Source organism: Echinops telfairi, unplaced genomic scaffold, assembly GCF_000313985.2.
Source record: "Echinops telfairi isolate 266 unplaced genomic scaffold, ASM31398v2 ScPeMD7_443;HRSCAF=831, whole genome shotgun sequence".
Classification (NCBI taxonomy): domain Eukaryota; kingdom Metazoa; phylum Chordata; class Mammalia; order Afrosoricida; family Tenrecidae; genus Echinops; species Echinops telfairi.
In genome coordinates, this window is record NW_022104341.1 from 18,805,505 (window position 1) to 18,820,558 (window position 15,054).

The 15,054-nt window shown below is 40.7% G+C and overlaps 1 protein-coding gene across 1 annotated transcript in view; it reads right to left on the minus strand.

Moving 5' to 3' along the window:
- SNX7 (sorting nexin 7) overlaps positions 1-15,054 on the minus strand; it is a 70,839-nt gene that overhangs the window by 14,556 nt on the left and 41,229 nt on the right. Inside the window, exon 7 of the mRNA XM_004699567.2 lies at positions 11,787-11,939. Within this exon, the coding sequence (XP_004699624.1) occupies positions 11,787-11,939 (153 nt within the window). The remainder of the gene's footprint in view (positions 1-11,786; positions 11,940-15,054) is intronic.

The following is a 15,054-nucleotide window of genomic DNA, read 5'->3' on the forward strand; positions in this document are numbered from 1 at the left end:
GTGAGGTGGAGGACTTTGTGGACTGGTGTTGGGTTAATGGGTTGATGTTGGACTTGTGGGCTTGGGCAGCATTGGGTTGGGATGTTTTCGTGATGCACTTTTTCTTTACATAAAACTCTCTCTTATACATGAGTTGCTGTGGATTTGTTTCTCCAAAGTACCCAGACTAATACATGCCCACTTTTCCAAACTGTTGTACCTCTCTGTCAATGCTAACATCAACGAGCACCTTCTCCTCCCCTTTGTATATTCCCTTAGGTCCCAGAGTCCCAAAACTCATGGCCATGGCCACCCAGAGCTCCCAATGTTAAATAAAAAAAAGAAGAAGAAGAAGAAGCAGGCTCATGTCTAATAGGTGCTGCAAAGTCCCAAATCCAAATTTCAGATGCCCAACTAGAGGATCCTCCCCATCCCCAAGACAGTGGAAGCTGGTGAAATCAGGTCAGGCAATAAGCCACAACCCACAACTCAGGTTCCAAGAACCACAGGTCAGGAAGAGAGGGGCAAACCAGACAGAGGATCCAAAAGATGTTATTGTACTCCTCTTTTGCTTGTAGTAGGATCCCACCCACTGCTTCTGAGAAGGCTCATTTTATATACTGCAGGATGGCAATCACTCACCACTCAATGATATAATGCTCATCAGGAAAAGAAGGATCATTTGGTGGGAATAACAAAGGCTAAGGCTAGAACAACCATATTAAATAATTCCCTATCCAACTGTGCTGTCTTAATTCATATTCTGCATTTGATCTCTAGGTTCTAATATCCATTGCAATGGCTACACAGAATTCACAAAATTCATGATTACAGGGTTCCTGAAGGAAGTTAACAACTCGGATGGCAATGAGAAATGCTCAGTGTTGAGTGGTGTATTGGGACATGCTTCGAAGTTCTTTCATGAGCTTTGTCTGTGAGTTCTGTGCAGCCATTGGTTAATGCAGCACTGCTAGCCAGTGTCAGTAAGTCCCACCAAGTGACCTGTTCCTGCATGGGTGCGGGAAGAAGGCGAGGGAAGATATCAGTAGGATTCACCTGTGTGTAACTGTGAACAGGATTCTCTGGACTGCCATCCTGCTGTGTATAAAATGAGCCCGCTGGGAATGAGAAGGGATAGTGAGATGGGACCTCATTATCAAAAAGAACCAAACGTGAGCACATTCTCTGGACCTGAGATCCCAGCAATAGTGAACTCCCTGGATCCAGAAGATAGCTATAAACACCAGAGGAGCAGAATTAAGACACAGAGCTTAGGACAGAGGGATGGACTTGCCCAACCCACGGAGTAAGTAAAGATGAGTGCTTTCCGACAGAAGGCTGGCTTGTGGTGTGGGGTGCCCCTGGGCACTCAATTGGGAAAGTTGGGCTTGCTTACCCATGGAAATGGAGCTGGGTGCATTTGGACTGTGGTTTTCTAGAGTGGGGTCCCTCTGAGCACATAATCATTCACGGAGCTGGATGTGACCTAAGCCATGGAGCTTGAACTGAATGCTTTCAGGTTGAGCTTTCCAATGGAAGGGTATGCCCGTTGGACATTTATTAGCAGATCTGAAAAAGTTTTATAATGTGTCGTGATAAACAACTATCCTGAGTAGTTTTCACTGGCATTAAAAGTTGTTTTTTTAATCAACCTCTTAATCATGAATTGTGTCTGTGAGTTCTGTGTACCCAATGGGATGGGGATTAGAACCCAGGGAAGTAAAATGTTGTTGCTAGGGGCCATTGAGATGGTTCCAACTAATAGTGACCCTCTGCACAACAGAACAAAACACTGTTCAGTCCACTGTTACAGCCACTATGTGAGTCCCTTGCCTAAGGCATTCCTCTTTTTTGCTGCCTCTCCACTTTACCAAGCATGATGTCCTTCTCTCCTGACAACATGTCTGTGAGACAAAGTCTTTCCATCCTTGCTTCTAAGGAGCACTCTGGTCATACCACTTCCAGGTCAGATTTGTTTGTCCTTTTACCAGCTTATGACACTTTCAGTATTCTTTGCCAGCACCACAATTCAAACACATTAATTCTTCAGTCTTCCTCATTCAATGTCCAACTTTCACATGTACATGAGGCAACTGAAAATACCATCGCTTAGAGACCACTAAGACTACACAGCTATCTTCAATTCATGTTCACTGTCAGGGGCTCATGGCTACCTAAACTTCACATGGTGAAGTCCTCTAATGAGCATTAGAGGCCTTGTCATTGCCATTTTCCTATGATCTAGAGAAAACTTCATTTATTCTACAAATGACTTCCATGACCAGTAAATCTAAGGCATAAAGGTGTAAACAAAGTCAAGCAGGTTTCTTTCCAAAAGAGTTTCATCGACAATTTGATATAGTAAGGTAAACGCCCTACAAAATAATCTAGACTACAAGTCCCTTGGTTATCAAACGGCTATACTCACAACGAAATTTAATCAATGTAAAGTAAGTTATAATGGGGCTAACGCATACACAATAAATAGTATATTTATATGTAAATATGCTATAAATAGAGGCACTAAGAATGATGCCTGGTATCTACCTCAGACATTTTAAATAGCAACTTGCAGAAAGTTATTTATTAAATGTCTTAAATTCCATACACTAATTCACAGATTTCACTGAGATAAGCATAATGATCACTTCTTCTTTTTTTTTTTTTTTTAATGATCACTTCTATATTTATTCGTGATTCCTAGAGATCTCCTGAAAACTAAGACGACAGCTCCCAGTCTTTCTGGTAGCTAACCTCCAAATGACCAGTCTTCCTAACAATTCATCAGTACTCAGAAAGTCAGAGGAGCCTCCAGGTCCAATCCAAACTTCACCATGATCTATGGTGAAGCCTCTCAGCTGAAAGTGACAACACAATGTTTAGGAACATACAATATCAGGCCATTGATGTCCCTTGCTCTGATCATTGTAGATATTGAGAATTATTTAAAATATGAACTGATTGCTCATCAAACAATTCTTTCCACGGCATGCTGCGTTGTTAGTTGCTGGTATGCCAATTCTGACTCATGGATGCAGAGTCAAAGTGCTCTACACAGTTTTGAGGGTGTGACCTTTCAGCATCTGATCTTCCACGGTACTATGGGTGAGTTCAAACCACCAACCTTTTGACTGGTAGCTGGGCACACTGTTTGCACCATTTAGAGGCTCTTCTATGGGTGGTTGTTGTTCGATGCCATCAATTTAATTTGGATTCACAGTGATCCTGTGTGACAGTATCCACCTGCCCCAGAGGATTTTCCTGGCTATAATCTTTTCTGGAAAAAAACTGCCGTGTCTTTCTCCCATACAGCCGCTGGGGGTCTCTGACCTGCCAACATTTAGATTAGCAACTAAGTTCTTAATCACTGTGTCACCAGGGATCAAAGCAGACTCACTGCTGTCAAGTCGATTCCGACTCGTAGCCACCCTGCACCTGTGGGAGTAGCGACCTGGTGCTTGTCTTTCTACTGAGGAGTGGTCGGTGGTTTTGAACTGCTGACCTTGCCATTAGCAGCCCAATACATAACCACTATGCCTCAGGGCTCCCTACAGATGGAGAAAAGAAGGGCAAAATTTATCATTAATAATCAATAGAGTTGGTCCTTTTATAAGAATTACAAGGAGAAATAGCTATTTAACATTTTTAACAGTGTTTTCTTTTGGGGAAGATGATCAATCCTACATGTCCTGAGTGATCCAGAGAAAATGGTTTGATGGAGCCTGAATTTTTTATCTACACATTCAGGTTTCATGAGGGATAAGACAGGAGGGAGTGGGAACACCGAGAGCACCTGGTAAAGCAGGAGTTTGCCACGGACTGGTACGTCAAGGTTGGCTCTTTGAAGGCGCCCTGGTGGTGCAGTGGATGAGTGCTGGGCCGTACCCAAAGGTCGGCAGTTCCAGAGCACCAGCTGCTCCATGGAGATGAATGAGGAGGTGACTCCCTTCGAGATGCACGGTCTCAGAAACCCACAAAGCTGCTAGGACTGGGACTGCACTGAAGGACAACGAGCTTGTTATGTTGTCCTTGTGAGCCTCTATGGAAGAAAGGTCATGGCCAAGAGAAGGCTAAGGAGCAGTTCTACTCTATAATACACGGTGCCAAAACGATGCCAGGGCTGATTTGACAGGAACTAACATTAAGTACAGTCAGGGCACATGGAAGATCAGAAACTATCAGGACATTTAAAATGTGTGAAAATGATGGGATCCGGTAAATTTCCAAACAACTTAAGTCTCTAAAGCTGGTGTGTCTTCTTTACAGGAAATCCAGTCTACCTCGAATTGAGATCTGTTTAACGTGGTTGCACTTCTGGGATATTGTTCAATAACTCCTAAGAGACAAACTATTCTTTTCCGAAGGGAATTCAGTTAAGGTTAAGAGACATAATTTTAAAAAGAAAAGCACCCTGCTATGAATCTTTAAAATCTGTCCTACAGACTCTGGATAATTCTCATTCTCTCACATCTCATCTAAATGCCCCTCCCCCATTACACACCCACCCCTCACATTCACTGTCCTCAAGTCAATTCTGACTCATGGCAACCCTACTGGACACGGTAGAACTGCGCACTGCTCACGGGAATAAAAAGACTCCTTTGTCCATAAGGACAGCAAACGTCCAATGTTAGCTATGTCTGTGTCACACGGTTCCTTGTGGGCAATTCTAACCCCGGCCAATTTCTTTATTCTTAAGCTAAGGAGAGGCATTTGAGGTACAACACATTTACAGACCACATTCAATTTATCCTAAGAAAGGGCTGACAGAAACATAATTTTAATGATTCAGTTATACACCTAGATTTTTTGTCTCTTTCCTGAAAATTTGAAAGAAAGCAAAACACAAATTATTAAAAATAACTGAAAAAAAAATTAAATAAATAAAAATAACTGTGCCATTCCTTCTGCTCAAAATTATACTAATGAGAGCTTTCTAAGCAAATCCCTTCCCACTTGCAGCTGTCTCTCGCTAGGATCGGTACGCTGGTCACCAGGGCTGAGCAGCATCAGGTGAGCACGACTGCTGTGCGTCAGAAGTTGCAGAAGTGGTTAAGTTGTTTTTTTTTAAAAAAAGACATGAGATGAACACAAATCAATAATTTACCTGATTTCTAGCTTTAAAAATAGTATTTCTGATACGTATCTAAATGGGCGAATCGATCAATACAGATTAACCATTTTAAGTCACAGTGCTTGGATGCTGGCCTACCTTGGCCCAGAGTGTTTTCTGGTAGATATTCAAAAAACTTACAAAATGTTTTAAAGTGTATTCAATTTATCATTGAATAAAAAACAATAAAAGAAACCCTCTTTTCCTAGAGTCCATTTTGCCATTTAGACCAGAATAACAAGGGCTGATCCCCTGAAGAAATAAATCCACATTTGAAGAAACTGCGAGCACTCATGCTCATCCACTTGGTTCCTAGAAGGACTGCCGTGATTGCATCATTTCCCCAAATGCCCGAGTTTATATCAACAGTAAATGGGTCCCTGTGTGTACTCAGTAAACCATGAGCAACAGTATTCATTGGGCTAGGTGGTCCACTGTTGTAACGATCTGTTCCTTTCTCTAATTCTCTTACAAACGATGCCCTTCACTACACCTGCTTTTCAGCTTCCTAAATTTCTATGTGATTTTCTTATCCAGTGTTGATGAAAACAATCCACAAATTCTGTTCATCCTGATATAAGGAACTAAAACTAATTTTAAAACATATTTTACTCAAAATACTAACACATTGTAAAGCTTTATAAATCGTGTGAAAATACACTACTCCTTCCTAATTAACTGTAACCCCCCAATGGCAAGACTGCAGTTTGATTTTGGATCCTTCATAGCGCTTAGCACAAGGTTTTGATGGTACCAGACTCTTGACTAATGGTGTTATATGAAGCCACTGACATTCTTCAGTAAGATTGGCAGCATCTATAACGTGCTTATCTCTGATCTGATTACTTTGTAAATGCTTAACAAAAAGTCTTATAAGGACTAACGTTTATAAATATGTCCAGTAATACTATCTATGAGGGCAAGCAAAGAGAATTAAGATAAATGTTCAACTAGTAGTAGTTATCTAAGCCAATAAAGGCAAAGAAACAATGTATTGTATGTAAATTATATCACTACATATTAAAGTTATCAAATTTAAAATAAGAAACTCAAAGTAACATATCTACTGTAATCATAATGATGCAAATATCTGAGCACATGTTTTTATGTTGAAATGTTAATAGCCTATACAGGAATTAAATCATTTTAAAAAATTAACCTTAAAACAGCAAGCTATTTGTCTATCATTGTATTTAAATTCACCATTGTCTACGAGAAAGGACAATGGTGGTCTTTATTTCTTCTTTCTATTTTCATTCCTTTTGTTTTTGTTACAATATTGTTTATCTTTAGTTTAGTAAGCATATATTAATTTTACAAACAGAAAAATAAGGATATGAAACAAAGGTTACATGCATACAGTAACAGTTTTTGGTTCAGTTCTAGAACTCTTGCCTTCCCAGGTTCAATTCCTGATGAATGCACCTCAAACACAGCTACCACTCCTCCGTCACTGGAGCCACGAGCACTACAAAGATGCGGGATCATCTGGATACTGTACTGAGCATGCAGACTAGGACAGGTTACGTCAATGAGACATCTGTGACCCACTACGGGGACTGACTAGCTTGCTAATAAAGGTATACTAGGCACCATTATGGAACAGGATCAGGCAAATGAGGTATATGGAAATAAGGTACGTGGAAAATGGTTAATTTAAATTAGGCATCTCAAAAACAGAAAAAAAGACAGGCCCTATGATCAAGAAAGAAGAGTTAAGAGTAGAGTATGTCGTTTGGACTCTGAGGTAAAATGAAATTACTTGTTACGTTTCTTGTGGTCACAGTCACACAAATCCGGTGAGACCAAGTACATAGGGAGCATGAGATAATAATGAGGGGAATGATCGGTTTTGCCGTCCCCCTAGTTATAAAATGAGTCAACTCAGAAGCAGGAGCAGAGGATCTCACTGCTGTCAAGACACAAGCACCATAAAGAGAGCGCATCATTTGGACCCTGAGATCCTTCCAAGCTGCAGAGGTCAAGAAGCAGTGCCAGCAGAGGTGGAAGTAGCAGTAATGAGAACATGAGACAGCTGCGGGCTCCTGGCCAACAGAACGAGTAAAGTTAAATGTCTTTGGGCTGCTTCCAGAATGGTCTACCTATGGGTATTTATTGGCAGTTTAAAGGAGCTTTGTAATACTTGTCCTGGCAGGGCAAAGGCCAAGGGGCCATGTGACTATGGACCAACCAGAGAGAGGCATGGTTGTGGGCACAGCTGAGAATAGATGCTCCGGACCAGAGGAATGCTTGTTCTTATCCTGAATTGTAACCTGTTAGCTCCCGTAATGAACCTTACTGGGAGTATTGTTAGCACTACGAGATCATTGCAATGGACTATGGAACCCAGAAGGGTGGAATGCCAGGAAGAAAGCTAGATGGTATCAAAATTGGGGAAAGCAGGGTGGAGAGGAGAGACATATTTGACTTCTGCCTCATAGGACTCAGTCTTGGGATATGGAGAGTTGGACTGTCCTGGTGAAATTGGAGGAGGTAAGATGCCACCTCCAAGCCCTCTTTACAGGCACTGAGGTTCTTTCTTGTGCTGAACCACATTGCTCCAGGAGAGAAAGCTGTACCACCAGACAATGACAATCCATGGTGACAACAAAAGCATAAGACAGAGGTGCGGGCTTTCCAGTCTGCAGAGAGCAAAAGCCAAGTGCCTTCAGGCAATATGATCAAGTCCAGCAGAGATGTAGACAGTGATACAGAATGATGTCAGAAGGTGAAAATGGGGAGGGTGGAGGCATAGCTGGCATCCGCCTATGAAGTATAGCTCGGGCTGATAGGAGTTGGCTTCTCCTTGCCCATGAGAAGTCAGATGCTGCTCCACACAATTTGTGCATTGATTAAGAGCCAAGCCATCTATCTAAATGTCATATTTTATCATTTTAACATCCCTTCACTTTAGCAGAAAATAATTTTCCCGGGTTAGTTGGTTAGCAAAATATGTACTGAACTATGGTCAATTGAATTTTTGGTTTATTGCTTTGTTACTATTGCTTTCCAAAAAAAAAAAAGCTCAAAGTAAATTGGTGCTCATATAAGAAAAAGGTGAAGAACATTATTTTACCTATTTTTTTTGGCAAGTATTTTACTATTTTTTTTTTGGCAAAGTGTTTAGTGGTGCTATGGAATAAGCATCAGGCTGCTAGTCCCAAGATCAGTGGTCTAAAACCCACCAGCTGCTTCTCAGACATAAGATGAGCCTTTTTCTTCCTGTGAATTTACAGCCTCAGTAAACCGAGGCAACGGTTCCACTCCCCCCATACAGAGTCTCTCTGAGTCAGAACGGACTCGACAGCAGTGGTTTGGGTTTTGGCTTTCTATGTGGCACCAACTCTCTCCAAATAAACTCACACGTTGAAGTGTAGCATTCCAGTACGGCTATAATTAGATTCTGATACAGACTATAACTCATATTTATTCTGATTTTCCTCTGTCACTTTGATACTTAAATTTTAAGATATAAATGAGCTGTGACCATTTCAATTGATGCCAATAAACTCAAAAGCAAATGTTTATACCCCATTTCATCTCTCACAGTGGGGACTGATGCTTTGGGGATTCATCTATGCAAATGGTAATAAAAAAAGTAGACATTTCCACGAGAAAATGATGAAAACTTTTTGAAGGAAAGATTGAGGACCATTTCATTTCTGGTACATATAGGCAATTCTGAAGTTAACAGATAAGAGCAGACTGTTGCTGTTGCCGGCCTCCCCGCCTGCCTGTGTGCTAATTACGAAGACTTAATTATTGAGGGCTCCTGATTCTGCTCTTACTGGACTTAGGTGCTAAATCAGTTAATAGTTTTTCACTCAGAAAGGGAAAATAAAATGCACAAAGGAAAAAGAACAAATGTAATTGAGAAATGCAATACACCTGGCAGACTAGGGAAAGCAGAGGCCGGATAACACAACACACATGTCATACACTGGAGGGAAGGCAAAGTCATGGCATGCTAGTTCATGCTGGCTGACCTTCCAAGAAAACAGTACTCTGTATAAGTGGAATAAAAATTAAAATAACATCTTTATGTATTAAGACTGTTCAAAGCCAAACCATATTAATTGGAGGTTCTATTGGAGTTGCAATGCATTTCTCTCTTGAAAAAGTTTAAAAGTCCAAATTTAGAAAAGCTTGAGAAACCCTATGATTTACCGAAAAATGCATAAGGTTTATTTGTCTTTTGACTTTCCCCCGTTTGTTTTATAATAATAATCACTTATCTGTATAATGCCGAGCACGACGTTTTTGTAACATTTAATTAAAAATATATATCAACATGTATTGATAACAATGAAAGTAAAGAATAAAAACAAAAAAAAATTTTTTTCCCTGAAATTAAACATTCAGGCGTTATAGGGTTAAATTGCACAATCTGATTTTCAAGTTGTCTCACAAATTAGCTCAGCTGATTGTCATAACTATATGAATGTGGTTCCACTACAAAGGAGAAGTAGTTACTTCTGTGGAACTGAACAGCTAAGTAGTAGTTGGTTCTAGAATCAGTCTTCTACTGCCTCTCAATAGGGATGGCTTCGGCAACCGCTACTAGAAAGGCTTAAGGTGATAAATGTGCCTTATCCATAAGAAAGAGTGGGATCATTTCAAAATATGAAAAATAACTCCAGAGACTTGCATGTACTTAAGGTTTTTTATACAGACTAAAGCGTAAAGCACAGAAAGAAATTATGTCCAACGCCAGCCTTAAAAAGAAATACCACTGGAATCTGCCACCCATTTCTAGCCCACACCTGTGAAACAATTTGATCAGTCTGCATAGCTGCCTTTTTTACTGCAACAACCCTGTAACTATTCTCACGACTTCCAGCTTTGTCTCAATCTCAATTCCATGTGGTGGCTTCAAAAATTTCATGGGAAAATGGCATTAAGAGATACAAGAATTTTTGAAGACCCTTAGTAGAGAGGCAGAGTTACCTTCTTAAACAGCAAGTTTAACCTTGTGCTTCCTACTGAAAGCTCTGTAATGGCTCCCACTTCCCTTAGAACAAAAGATGGACCTGAACTCTTCAGCCTCATTCTTCAACTGGACATTGTTAAATGCCTGCTAAAAAGGCATTTTAACATGCCATGTTCACTCTCGCATCTAAGTTCCTACGCACCTGTTTTCCCAGCTTGGAACTCTCTTCCTTACACCTTAAAACATATCTTCTGAAGAGCCTCTCACTCAAGTAGGTTAGATGCCACTGCGTAAGTCCCTATCCTGAAAACACTTTACTATGACCAGTTGTTGTAACTGCTTGTTTCTGCCCTTGACTGTAATTATGTGAAAAAAGGCCAAGGTTTATCTTATATACTCTATTGCTTCCAGTGCATCTTATTATAGGTACTCCATGACCATTTGTTCATTAGAAATATCAATTAGCTAATCTTTCAAAACTTACACTATTTCAGGTTACAGTATCTTAAAACTTATTTCAATATAGACTAACCTGACAGGCACTGTGGACGACAAAGCACACAATAATGCTCTCAATTTAAATATCTCCTAGTAATTCAGCCAAATATGGTTGAACATATGAATTGAAAATACACTTGTTAGGGAAGGTGTGTTTAGAATATTTTGGATGGAGAAAAGTGCTAAAACTAAAAACCCACTGCTGTCAAGTCATTTCCAACCACAGCAACTACACAGGGCAGAGCACAGCATCCTGGGTTGTCCAAGGCTCTGTCTTTACAGACTGCCACGCCTTCCTCCTGGTGAGCACCTGGCGAGTTCAAACGACCAATCTTTCAATTGGCAGGCGCCTTAACTGCTACATCACCCGGGAAGCTTGGGAAAAAATATCCTACCATAAAAACCATTTTAAAAATAACTGCCTTGAGGAACAGTTGTAAAAACTGAAAAATAATCTTTTTTTAAATCAATTTGTTTTTAACAGTTTCACTGACATACAATTCACATGTACATTTCAATAGTTCAATCACATTTGTAAGAGCCACACAACCCTCACCTCGATCGATGCCGGGGCATTTCTTCTTTGGCTTGTTGTTAGCTCCCAGGTCCCACCAGCCTCCCCTGCCATGTCCCTTTGAGTCTACGAACCCATTTGTGGTTTTTAAAAAGAAAACGATGACCATATTATCTTCGACACTACAAAAAGACTAACACCATTACTCGTTAACTACTAGAATAGAATGCTCCATGGCTGGTACTTTCTGTACTAGCTCTAGAGGGGGATGGCAAGAGCACAGGGTACAGTCCTGAACTGGGTCTTGGCTCCTTCCCACATTCAGCAAACCCTTACTTTTAGGGTACGCAGGCGTCCAGAGGGGGCAGAGATAAGAATCATTAGAAGCTTTTGCAAGTGTTTTCTGAAGAACTCCAAAATACCACAGTAGCAGTGAAAAGCCTTCCCAAACAAGTAACTAAAGGGAAATCAGGCACAATCAAACATGTGAGCATCATATTTCCCACATCAGGCTCAGCTCAAATTGGGCACGCTGGTCATGTTGCCTGAGAAGGAAAGTGAGTCCCTCTCCCTCCACAGAAGCACATCTGATTGAGTAAGAGATCTGGGCTACCCCATGGCTTATCGGTGAGCTACCAAATGGAGCTACCCAAGAGGCTCTTGAAGGTGTCACTTCATTTCTTCATCAACTCTTTCACCACGGAAGAGAGAGAAAATAACTGTTTCAATGTGAAACAATCATCAGACAGTACCTGTTCATAATAGCTGATATTCTCCTCAGCCATATCTGTAAATGCGGACTTGATATCATTCTGCATATTTTGTTTCCATCTTTCCCAATCTGCTTTCATGGCATTATTAGCACATTCCACCTTATCTTCAAGTTTCCCAATCTCTTCTGTAAGCTGAATTAGGCCATAAAGAGAGAAAAATTAGTTGATAGAGTCTTGCCACCAGGTGATTTCATCAAATCAAATCTGAGCATAATATCTAAACAGTTAAAGAATAGCTTTTGCTTACTTATTTTTCCAACAAGGTACTAGTGTTTACTGTGTGCACTAGTTAATGTTTAAAAGAACACTGGGAACCTTCATGAACACTGAGACATTGAGTAGAGTTTAAAGTTTGCCACCAATTAGCTCATGACCTTGGCTAATCTCTAAAGCCCTCGGTTTCATTTTTGCTATTTAGCAAGCAAAGGAAATTGAACTACAAATTATCTCAGAATTCTTTTGCACTTAACATTCTCATCACTAATATCGTTTGCGGTCATAAAGTTTATGTTAACAGATCTGGCTTCATTCCTAACCCTCACTTTTCAATAGGTGTTTTTAGCAGATACCTCAATTAACAGACACATTATAACATCCACAGAAATTATATACTTCAACCTAGAGGCCCAAGGGATTAGCTAACCAAATTTTACTCTTAGCTGGAAAGAGAAGCAGGTTTATATCTCAAGTACCTGACACTTAGTCAATGCCCATGAGGCAGATGGTATGATATTTATACTGTCTCTACTTTGCACAATAATATTTAAACTTGTAATTCATGGGTTTATTCTTTGACTCATATATTCCGCTAATATATATTAAGATATTGCAAGAGCTGGAGATTCCGTAGTGAGGAAAGTGGGTAAAAATTCTTGCTTTTATTAGAGTTTATATTCTATTGAGAGAAACAAACCATAAATAGTAAAATATCAACCATGTTAGTAGGTTAAAAGTGAAAAAGAAGGTGGATGGGGAATGTTACAGTGCTGTAATTTCAGATAAAAGGAGGAGGGCGAGGTAGCACGGGAATAAACATCTAAAGTAACCTGAGAGTGAGAGAAGGGATTTTCAGTGGGAAGAGGAACAGCACAGGCAAACGCCCAAGGTGGACACATGCTCAGCTTGTTCAAGTCACAGCAAGGAGTGCCCCACAGCAGCGACAGTGAAAAAAGAAGCCGAGTCCGAGTACATGAGGTCAGAGAAGCAGTAGCTGAGCAGATGGAACTGGGCGGTGTGCAAAAGGAGCACTTTACATTACCGTGGCTGTTGACAAAAAGCATGGGTAAGACCCTGTTCATTACAACGAATCCCCATTTCAGAGATGCCATGATGTGGGAAGAAAAAAAAAGTGGACCTGTGGGGTCTTAACGGTTTGTATTGAAAACAAGCAGCCATCTCTGCAGGGAATCAACTAAGTCCACACAAAAGCACACCAACTTCTGTGATTCAAAGATGACAATGAAAAAATCTGAATATGGTGAAGGGAAAAGTATCAGAGCTAAAATTCTGAACACTCAGTGTATAGAAGGCTACAGAGGGCAGTGGGAGCCCAAAACCTGTCTGCAGAGTATCTAATCCGACTGAGCTACTGACAGACCCGCTCTAGCCACAGGCCAGTCTCGAACAGCTTGACTAACAGGCAGAGACCACTGTCATCTTGATGCTGCGGACCGAACTCCATACTTGGCCAGAGGACCTCCCTACAGAGCCAAGCCGAATTGGTTCTGGGTGCAAGTATCTCTTACGTGTTCCATGACAGAAATTTCTTCCCCGGTTTTTGGAATGATGAGAAGGATCTTTTTTCTTACTCATTATTTGCACTTTTGTCTTGATCTTATTATTACTTCATCCTTCTCACCTTATTTCCATTTTGGGTTTTATTGTTTCTGCTGGGGTTCCCAGTTTGTGACCCACAGGAGGAGTGGATGCACAGTGGTGGTAACTGATACAAGGGTTGATAGGGGATGCAGGAGTAGGGGGTGGGTTCTAGGGAGGGAAAGGGGATTTCAAGAATGAAAAATGAAGGTGGGAGGGGAAGGAGCACCAGAACTGACTGGGATTGCACACTCATTTTAAAGATTAACCATGGGGGAGGGGGGGGGCGGCAATGTTAAATTGATATGGCAGTGTTTGCATAATCTCTTTGCTGTGATTGAACGATTGAATTGTATGATTTGTGAACTATGTGCCAATAAACTGTTTAAAAAATGTGGACCTGAAGATCAATTAAACATAGTATTTTGCTTCTATTGTCTATTTAAATTATTACTTTTTTATCTATTTCTCTATTAATTCAGTGCAGTGATAATTCTTTTTATTTCTCTGGTAAATGATGTTCGGTATTCTATAAATCTTGTACTGCCGTGAACTTTATTTCAATGGGAAGGTTGACTCTCGTGCGGTTGTACGTTGCTGGCTTCCTTTTCTCTTCTACTTTCTTGTTTTATTGGTAGGGTTGAACTCTCTCAGTGAGACCACTGATTACTTTGTGGCTGTGTGCATTCCTCGGGATGATTATTGTGCTAGACTTTACAGAACATATCTACTGGGATGCTAATGGGGAACCATTAAAGGTAGGTGGTGATGACCTAAGAGTCAAGATTGTGGGAAAAGCTCAGTGGGGATAGTGTCCCTCATTCCTCTGGGCTGTCAGATGAAGTCTTGCCATTTGCATAGTAAGATGGCGATTACTAGGAAATCATCTTTCCTTCATAAAGAACCAAGATGGACATACACTTTTTCTCCTCTGATTAGGTATGACACCAAACATTGCGTTGGCCCATAGTGGGATCCTGGCAGAGTTCCAGTTCCAGTATACAAGTTGCTATTCAGTTAATTCTGACTCATGGTAAAACTGTGCATGTTACAGTGAAACTGTGCTCTATAATGTTCTTAATGGCTGTGTCTTTACAAGTAAAGTGCCAACGCTTTCTTCTAAGGTGCCTCTGAGTACCTGAAGGTTGGACTTGAATTTCCAACTTTCTGGTTAGCAACCAAAAGTACTGACTGTTTGTACCACCCAGGGACCTATTGGCAGAGTACCTTTCTGAAGTTTGGCATAAGGAAACATAGCACTTAAATTATATCATCTACTGATGTTATTATCATAAGACATTTATATACAAATCCTTCCACTGACTCCTGCTGAGAGGAAAGCTCCAGAAATGCTGGTGTGGCAGTGTGATGGTTCTGCTCTGTGATGACGTTGTTTTCCTAGACCAGGAGTATGTGCTGTGACCTCCCCTTC